The 10120-nt window shown below is 50.9% G+C and overlaps 1 protein-coding gene across 1 annotated transcript; it reads left to right on the forward strand.

Moving 5' to 3' along the window:
* Window positions 1-8458: 8458 nt before the first annotated feature.
* LOC123125507 (receptor-like protein kinase FERONIA) lies at window positions 8459-9606 on the forward strand. Its single transcript, XM_044545986.1, has one exon. It carries the CDS (start codon window positions 8467-8469, stop codon window positions 9604-9606), a length of 1140 nt encoding a protein of 379 aa, XP_044401921.1. The 5' UTR covers window positions 8459-8466.
* Window positions 9607-10120: the final 514 nt, after the last annotated feature.

A 10120-nucleotide genomic window follows, 5' to 3' on the forward strand; every position in this document is an offset into this window, starting at 1 on the left:
CTATTCAAGGGAGCGCGGCGGTGCTTCCGATTATAGAAGATATCGGCCTGCCGGGAAGGTGCGCGAGAGGCCTGGGCAATGGTGAAAACTCGGTATACCAAACTCGACCCGAATCACATGGCCCGGGTCGGACCTGTAGGGTCAAATGGAGAAGAACTTCCCGTTAGTTTGGTATATAACTAGGTACAAGTAGCCGCCAAGTATTCCCAACAGGATTGTAGGCTAGATGGCCTGTTGGATGGCATAGAGGAAGAAGTTTTTGAGCCCAAGTGACTATGTACTTCAATTGACAAATTTGTCCCTAGCTAGATTGTAAAACGATTTTCATGGCAGACCTTTTCGCTTCAACCTCTGGACCCGAAGGTGCGGTGTGTTTCTGAATACCCGCTCGGTAAGATATACCGGGGTACGCTTGGAAACCACGCGTAGGGGTCATAGTTGCTTGAACAGACAAGTATCCAGCTAGTTATGTTATATTACATTTTGATCGTAAGAAACATCTTCCAGAGAGAATAGTTGCGTTAAGGGTTCCTTTCCCTGGGTAAGCATGCATTAATTGTGCATGTCTGAACTGTGTTTGAAAAAACACAGCATACATAACATCTGGGGGTTCATAATATGATAAGTAAAAAACATCTCTAGTTCGCCGACCGAATATTCCCTTAAGAACGCTAGCTTTCGGCTTCACCCAGTCTGAGGTACCCATCCGGATGACCCGACAGTAACAATCGCAAAGGTGCTCCCTTTATGCCCTAGCCGAACTAACGGGAACGTAGGGCATAAGCACAGGAGCCAGACAACCCAGCTTGGACAAATCTTAAGTCATATCGATGCATATAATGGCGAAGAAAAGGTACATACGCGAAAAAGACACATATGTGTTGAGCTTGATGCTCTGAAAATAATAATAATAATAATAATAATAATAATAATAATAATAATAATAATAATAATAATAATAATAAGCTTCTGTACGAGAAGCCCCCAGGTATAATTGATGTACATATGTTAGAATGTGTGCGTCAAAGGTGCGCGGTTTAGCCGCACAAAAGCTTTAAGGCTTAAAAGGGAAAAAATGTGAAAAGAGAGGAAAATAAATACTGGAAACGAAAAGGGGTAAAGGAGACGAACGAAGAGTCCGGTGCTAGGCATAGAATCTTCAGAGTCTGGCCGCGTTCCACGGGTTCGGCTCTAGGCGATTGTCTGACGCATCATGCAGGCGGTACGCTCCTCCGGTGAGTACTTCGTCAATGATGAAGGGACCCTCCCACTTGGGCTTGAGTTTGTCCTTTTTCTTCTCCGGCAAGCATAGAACGAGTTCGCCAACATTATAAGTCTTGGCCCGTACATCTCTGCTTTGATATTTGCGGGCCTGTTGTTGATAGAATGCGGAACGGGCTTTTGTGACATCGCGCTCCTCCTCCAGGGCATCTAAGCTGCTTGCCGATCAAGCTCGGCCTCTCTCTCTTCACATGCGCACTCGAGGTGAGTCATGAATAATGTCGCAGGGCAACACAGCCTCTGTGCCGTACACCATGAAGAAATGTGTATATCCGGTAGAACAATTGGGCGTGGTCCGCAGCCCCTAGAGTACGGAGTCGAGCTCCTCCACCCAGTGCTTGTCTGATTCTTTTAGAGACCGCACTAATCTGGGTTTGATGCCGCTCATAATAAGACCATTGGCTCGTTCGACTTGACTGTTGGTTTGTGGGTGGTAGATGGAGGCATAGTCGAGCTTGATGCCCAGATTAGCACACCAGGATTTCACCTCATCAGCTGTGAAATTGGAGCCGCTGTCGGTGATGATGTTGTGTGGAACACCATAACAGTGCACAACACCGCATGTAAAGTCTATCACTGGCCCGGCTTTGACCATTTTAACTGGTTTGGCCTCTACCCACTTAGTGAATTTATCCACCATAACTAGCACATATTTTTTCTTATGGCTTCCTCCTTTAAGGGGTCTGACCATATCAAGCCCCCAGACCGCAAAAAGGCCAAGTGATGGGGATCGTTTGTAGAGCGGTAGGTGGCATATGGCTTTGGTTGAAGAAAAGCTGGCATCCGATGCAATGTTGGACAAGGTCCTGCGCATCTGCTCGGGCCGTTGGCCAACTGTACGGAAGGCCTTGCTTACAAGGGCCCGAGCCGTGGCATGGTGACCGCCGAGACCGGCATGAATTTCACCCAAGAGCTGCCGCCCTTCTTCCTCGGAGATGCATCTTTGAAGTACTCCGGTAGCGCTTTTCTTATAGAGTTCTCCCTCGTGAACCTTGTAGGCTTTAGGGCGCCGCACAATGCAGCGTGCCTCATTCTGATCCTCAGGAAGCTCTCGCCTATTAAGGTAGGCCAAGAAGGGTTCGGTCCATGGGGCGATGACTGCCATGATGAGATGGGCCGACGGTGTAATTTCTGTGGCTGAGTCCCCGATGATGTCGGTGTGTTCGGAATCTGGGGTTGTATTCGGATCCGAATTGGTGTTACCGTTGTCCCCTTCCCACACCACGGATGGCTTCAAAAGCCTTTCCAGAAAGATGTTAGGTGGGACGGGGTCGCGTTTGGCGCTGATGCGAGCAAGGACATCCACCGCTTGATTACTTTCTCGAGCCACATGGTGAAACTCGAGCCCCTCGAACCGACCCAATAGTTTGAGAACGGCGTTACGGTAAGCCGCCAACTTTGGATCTTTGGCATCGAAATCTCCATTTATTTGAGATATTGCGAGGTTTGAATCCCCGCGCACTTCCAGGCGTTGTATGCCCATGGAGACGGCCATCCGAAGACCATGCAATAAGGCTTCGTATTCGGTTGTATTGTTGGAGTCCGTGAATAAGATTTGTAGGACGTACTGAACAGTATCTCCAGTAGGGAATGTTAAGACAACGCCTGCCTCTAGGCCTGCCAGCATTTTGGAGCCGTCGAAGTGCATGATCTAGTTGGAATATGTACCGTACTCTTTAGGGAGTTTGGCCTCTGTCCATTCGGCGACGAAGTCGGCCAGTACTTGAGATTTAATGGCCCGCCGCGGTTTGGATGTAATGTCGAATGGGAGGAGCTCAATGGCCCACTTGGCAATCCGGCCTGTGGTGTCGCGGTTATTTATTATGTCATTGAGTGGTACCTCGGAGGCCACCGTTATGGAGCATTCTTGAAAGTAGTGTCGTAGCTTCCGAGATGCCATGAAGACCGCTTATGCTAGTTTTTGGTAATGTGGGTACCGGTATTTGCATGGTGTGAGGACAGTGGATACGTAGTATACCGGCTTCTGAAGCGGGAATTTGTGTTCGTCCTCTTGTTCGACGATGAGCACCGATCTCACGACTTGGTGTGTAGCTGATATATATAATAACATGGGTTTTCCGACGTTTTGGCGCGGCCAGGATTGGGTTGCTTGCTAGAAGAGCCTTTATTTCTTCTAATCCGGCCGTTGCCGCGTCCGTCCACTCGAAGTGATCGGTGCGTCGGAGAAGGCGATAGAGTGGCAATGCCTTTTCTCCCTAGTCTGGAGATAAAGCGGCTTAAAGCTGCCACACATCCGGGTAATTTTTGGACTTGTTTAAGGTCTGTTGGTGTAGCCAACTGTGACAGAGCTCGGATTTTAGCTGAGTTTGCCTCAATTCCTCTATTGGAAACGATGAAGCCCAGAAGCTTTCCAGCGGGAACGCCGAAAACACACTTTTCCGAATTGAGCTTGATGTCATATGTTCGGAGGTTGTCGAATGTGAGACGCAGATCGTCTATTAAGGACTCGACGTGCCTAGTTTTGATGACTACGTCGTCCACGTATGCTTCAACTGTCTTGCCGATTTGTTTCTCCAGGCATGTTTGAATCATGCGTTGATAGGTGGCACCAGCGCTTTTGAGCCCGAAAGCATAGTGTTGAAGCAGAAAGGCCCGTATGGGGTGATAAATGTCGTTGCGGCCTGATCGGACTCCTTCATCTTCATTTGATGGTATCCGGAGTATGCGTCGAGGAAACACAGTGAGTCGTGTCCTGCAGTAGCATCGATAATCTGATCGATGCGGAGGAGGGGAGAGGGATCCTTAGGGCAGGCCTTGTTAAGGTCTTTGAAATCGACACATAGGCGCCAGGATTTATCCTTCTTTGGTACCATTACCAGGTTTGCTAGCCAGTCCGGGTGTTTTATCTCTCTGATGAATCCGGCCTCGAGTAACTTGGCTAGCTCCTCTCCCATGGCTTGTTGTTTAGGTTCAGAGAAGCGCCGTAATGTTTGCTTGACCGGCTTATATCCCTTCAGTATGTTTAGGCTGTGTTCGGCCAGCCTGCGTGGGATCCCTGGCATATCAGAAGGGTGCCAGGCGAATATGTCCCAGTTTTTGCGTAGGAACGCCCGTAGTGCGGCGTCGACCTTGGGGTCCAGCTGTGCCCCGATGGATGCTGTCTTCGTGGAGTCCGTTGGGTGGACCTGGAATTTGACTATTTCGTCTGCTGGTTTAAAAGAGGTGGATTGGGATCGCTTATCGAGTATCACGTCGTCCCTATCCACCGCGGAGCGCAACGCGGTTAATTCTTCGGCCGCGAGGGCTTCCAACAATGCCTCGAGGGCCAAGGCGGCGGTTTTGTTTTTGGCGCTGAGTGCTATGTCCGGATCACTAGCAAGAGTGATGATTCCATTGGGCCCGTGCATCTTGAGCTTCATGTACCCGTAACGGGGTATAGCTTGGAAGCTTGCAAATGCATCTCGCCCTAACAAGGTGTGATATCCACTATTGAAAGGGGCCACTTGGAAGGTTATCTCTTCGGACCGATAATTCTACGGCGTGCCGAATACCACACCGAGTGTGATTTTTCCCGCACATCGTGCCTCCCGACTAGGAATAATTCCTTGGAAGGTCGTGCTACTTTGCTCAATGCGGCTCCTATTTCCATTTTGTTGAGAGTTTTCTCGTAAATGAGGTTTAGTCCGCTGCAGCCGTCCACGAGCACTTTGGTAAGCCGAAAGCCGTCCACAGTTGGACTAAGGACCAATGCGGCTGGTGCCCGGACTGTTCTGAATTTTGGTCCGTCACTGGCATTGAAAGTTATGGCCGTGTCGTTCCACGGGTTTATTGCTGCAACTTGGCAGACTTCGGCGAGGCCACGGAGTGCCCTTTTGCGCCTATTGTTTGAGGCGAAGGTCTCGAAGACTGTCAATACTGTAGGGTTGTTGTCTTCCGTGGGATGTTGCTCTGTGGTATTTTTGGTGAGGAGATCTTCGCCGCTCTTGGCCACCTGTCGGAGTATCCAACGTGCTCTAAGGCTATGGGTTGGTACGGTATCCGGTGTTGTGTGTATTTTGCATGGCCTATCGAGCCATCCCTCCAGAACGGTTCCGCACCCCGTAACGGGCTTTAATTTTTTTTGTTATTGGATCAGGCGACCGACGAGGGTGCATCCTTTTTGTCCGGACTAGGGGTTTAGTGGAAACCGGTGGCTCCCAAGAGGCTGCCTGAGTTTTCCAGGCGCTTTCCATTGCGCAGTACTTCTGTACTATTTTTGCCAAGTCAACGAAGTGTGATACGTGACGGCGGTTGATTGCATTGAGGATTCCCTCGTCCGTGCAATTTTTGCAGAATAATGAGATTGCGTCCTCATTGCGGCAGTCTTTGATCTTGTCCTTGACAAGGAGGAATCTGGCCCAAAAGTGATGGACCGTTTCCTGGGACTGCTATCTGATGTGGGTAAGATCGCTTGTATCTGGGTGGGCGGGTGGATTTAAGTCCGAACCCTGACCCAATCTGGGATCCGGAGTTTGAGAAATTTCTGAGCTTAACAGCTCGGGCTCCGGGATATCAACCAATTTTTCAGGCCCACAGTCCGACTCTAGGTTCAGAATACGGGGCGTGTCCGCCCGTGGGCGGGTATCCGGCTCTGTGAGCTCCGAAATCCGAACATAGTTCGTCCTCAATATAGAGGAAGAGTTGTCGTATTGCTCCTCCACTACCGCTATCTGATGGGTGATCGGCGAAGATTCAATTTCTCTCTAGTCGGGTTTAAGCCCAGTCCGATCATAGTCCGTAGCGACTCCCAAGGCGGCGATGCGATCCAGGAGTTCGTTTAAAGACGACAACTCCATCGGATCCATCTGCTCGGAGTATTCTGAGCTGACGCAGAGGCGATTTTCGATGACCCGAGAAGTCATCGTCGGCCCGACGGTCGAACGGGCGGCCATGGTAAAGCCGCCCAGCCGGAGGGTTTGGCCTGAGGCTAGGGCTCCCCCAGAGGTGATGTTGTCCTTGATAACAAGGCGAGCCATCAAGCCTATCTTCGACGTCACAGCGTAACTCTCAATGAAAGCACCAATGTCGGTGTCAAAACCGGCGGATCTCGGGTAGGGGGTCCCAAACTGTGCGTCTAAGGCTAATGGTAATAGGAGGCGGGGGACACAATGTTTACCCAGGTTCTGGCACTCCCTATGGAGGTAATACCCTACTTCCTGCTTGATTGATCTTGATGAATATGAGTATTACAAGAGTTGATCTACCACGAGGTTGTAGTGGCTAAACCCTAGAAGCCTAGCCTATGAGATTATGATTGTTGTCCTACGGACTAAACCCTCCGGTTTATATAGACACGGAAGGGGGCTATGGTTACACAAAGTCAGTTACAGAGAAAGGAATCTACATATCCGAATCGCCAAGCTTGCCTTACACGCCAAGGAGAGTCTCATCCGAACACGGAAAGAAGTCTTCGTCTTGTATCTTCATAGCCCAACAGTCCGGCCCATGTTAATAGTCCGGCTGTCCGAGGACCACTTAGTCCAGGACTCCCTCAGTCGCGCCGTTCTTCTTCGGCACCGGCGTCCACGTACAGCGGCTGTGCTATCATGGAGAGCAACACGCTCCCTCCCGCGACAAGGTACAACGCAGGAAGTCGCATCCACGGCCCAGATGGGAGCGCCAGTGACCAAGTGCTCGAGGTGTTCTGCACGGCGACGTGCTACACCGTCACACCTTGGCCCATACGTGCTTGCTTTCGCCGCCGGTTGCTGCTTGCTTGAGCACGGGTGCGACCAGGGCGTCCCGGCGGGCGCGACGAACACAGGCATGGCCATGGCGCTCCACGACGGGCGCGGTCAGGGCCACCCGGCGGGCGCGGCGAACACGGGCGTGGCCATGGTGCTCCACGACGGCGGCGCGGCCAAGGCCTCCTCGCGGGCGTCCCGAGCTCGGGCGCGGCCAGGGCCTCTAGCGGTCGCCACGAGCACGGAAGCACGGGCACGGCCATGGCGCTCCACCACGGCGCACACGAGTTACCGATCGAACTTGTCGGATCCAAGCGCTGTAGAGGGCTGGGGCAACGCGGCGAGGTGGAGTTCATCCATGAAGGCAGGCATGGCATCCAGGCATTGTAGAGATCAGGGAGGAAGGAAGAGGAAGGAAAAGAAAGGGCGGCGAGGGGAGCTCCAGCGGCTAGCCACGACGGCCATGTCTCGGATGACCAGCAAGGGCATCGAGCTGTGCCGGCGGCGTGCAGGAAGAAATGCCCATCACCTGTTTGTTGAAAAGCCCAAGAAGAAAATCCCAAGGAGAAAAAGCAAAAATGGAAAAGAGATAAATACTTGAGTCATTTACACGTGGAACCTTGTCCAACTCAGCATATTGTCCACACAAGCAAGCCATGTCATCTTGACAGGTGGACCCAACTTGTTAGTTTTGTTGTTTTCACGTGCTGTTGGGGATATAACTATTAGGTATGACCCGCCTAGGAGGGGCCGGGTTATAACTATGACGATTCATGAAGCCCAAGACGAGGACAATTCCACGACACGTGCTTATCAGACAATCAGTGATCTTCGTTAGTCGTTAGGCACAAAGTTGATGGTTTTTTATGCCCTGACTCAAATATGGTACTAAGTTGTTACCCTAACCCCAAATGTGATAGTTTTGGATAAATAACTCCCTCCTCCCCATTTTCAAGTGGGTGGGCCCCTTCCTCCCCAATCCTCCGATACTAATCCCCCAGCTGACTCGTAGGTGTAGTATTACCCGTCCCACGAGCAATGCTACATCTAATAAAACTTACTTTAAGTTTTACGTAAATAACCAGACGACAAACTGTGATTGGGATTAGAGAGGAGGAGGGGCCCACCCCCTAGAAATCAGGCGGGGAGAGAGAATGTTGTGAAGGAAAGTTAAGTGAGGCTTCGTAAGTTGTTAGTAGATGTAGTATTATTCCCCTTCCCACACCTGCCTCTCGTCTCCTTTTCTTTCTTTTTTTTGAAATTTTCTCGTCTCCTTTTTTGAGTTGTGGCTCTCATCCAAGGCAGAAGCCCTCTTGAAGACTTGGCTCCCGACAAACGCTCCCACTCCATCCCTCCTTTCCGTGACTAGCTCTTCCCCTGTTCTCTCTGACCGATCCAAACGAACCATGCATGTCCTAATCACCAATCTTTAGATCTCCTTCCTTCTGCATTGGCCCGGCCGCCTCACTCCACCTGTGTGTCAGTCCGTGCACGGCAGAACATGGCTGACACAGCTCGTCACCCATTGCTGATCTTGCTTGCCGTTGTGGCCGCTACCGCGATCATCGTGGCCATCAGTGTGGTTGTAGTGTTGTACCACAAAAGGAACAAGAGGAAGAAGAACAGGGAGCTCAGCGACGCCGGGTCACGCACGTCTGCAAGGTGGTTGCCGCAATACAACTCTTACGCCGTTGGTAAGTCGTTCACATTCGAGGAGATAAGGGAGGCAACCAGTAATTTCGCACAGTCGCTGGTGATCGGCGTGGGCGGCTTTGGGAAAGTGTTCTGCGGCGTCGTGGACGACGGTACCAAGAAAGTGGCCATCAAGCGGTGGAACCCGTCACCGGAGCAGAGCATGCACGAGGTCCAGGCGAAGATCGAGGCGCTGTCCAAGCTGCAGCACCCGCACCTTGTCTCCCTCATTGGCTTTTGTCTGTTTAAGAAGGAGATGATCCTCGTGTGGGAATACATGGAGCACGGCACGCTTCGGGAGCACCTGTACAACAACAGCGGCAAGCCGGTGCTATCATGTTCATGGCGGCACCGCCTCGACATGTGCATCGGTGCCGCGCGGGGCTTGCACTACCTCCACACCGGCGGCATCATCCACCGGAACGTCAAGACCACCACCATCCTCATCGACAAGAATTGGGTCGCCAAGGTGTCGGACTTCGGCTTCCCCAAGTCCGCCCTGACCAGGGCGAGCCAAATGCACCTCAGCACCAGTCATGTCAACGGGAGCTACGGATACACTGACCCGGAGTATTTTTGTCGGGAGCAGCTCACTGACAAGTCAGACGTCTACTCCTTCGGCGTCGTGCTCTTCGAGGTGCTTATGGCAAGGACGGCGCTGAACCCGGCGCTGCCAAGTGACCAGGTCAGCCTCGCCAATTACGCGCTTGCCTGCCAGCGGAACGGCACCCTGCCGGACGCCGTCGACCCGCTGATCAAGGACGAGATCACGCCAGAATGCCTCGAGAAATTCGCCGAGACGGCCGTGAAGTGCCTCGCTGACCAAGGCATGGAGCGGCCTACCATGGGGGGCGTGTTGTCCAACCTAGAGCTGGCGATGCAGCTGCTTAATTCCATGCCGATGCAAAATAAACCACTGATACAACAAAATCATATGTTGTATGTGTAGTGGTTTTTGCACTTATTTTAGCGGATTTGCTAATTCACTGTAGGTAGCAGCTTGAATTTTGAAATTGTGTTAGTCGATTTCTTGACGTATTTTTTCTGGACTGTTTTTGTGAGCTGGTTTGGCCCGCTTCTTTCTTAGGAAACTTCATTATTTTGATTTTGTTTGAATTTTATTTTATTTTCTTACTTTTTAAGGGTAGAGAGTGGTTTTCTACACCCATCCTTGGTGCACCCACAGTGCATCCACGCAAGAAAACATACCAAAACATTTTGAAAAAATCTGAAAATTTGTGGGAATGATCATCAACAAATGTTAAAGAGGCTTGCCAAGTTTGGTGGTCAAATGACATCGGAGGAGCTCTATATGTCTTCTTGCGTGGGTGCACCGAGGGTAGGTTCAACCACTACTTTTCCTAAAGGTTAATACCAATGCCACTACCTTATAAACTTCATTATTTTGATATTGATTTTGTTTTTGTTATTATTTTATTTTCTTTCTTTTTAGTCATAATACC

This window comes from Triticum aestivum, chromosome 5D (genome assembly GCF_018294505.1).
Source record: "Triticum aestivum cultivar Chinese Spring chromosome 5D, IWGSC CS RefSeq v2.1, whole genome shotgun sequence".
NCBI lineage: Eukaryota > Viridiplantae > Streptophyta > Magnoliopsida > Poales > Poaceae > Triticum > Triticum aestivum.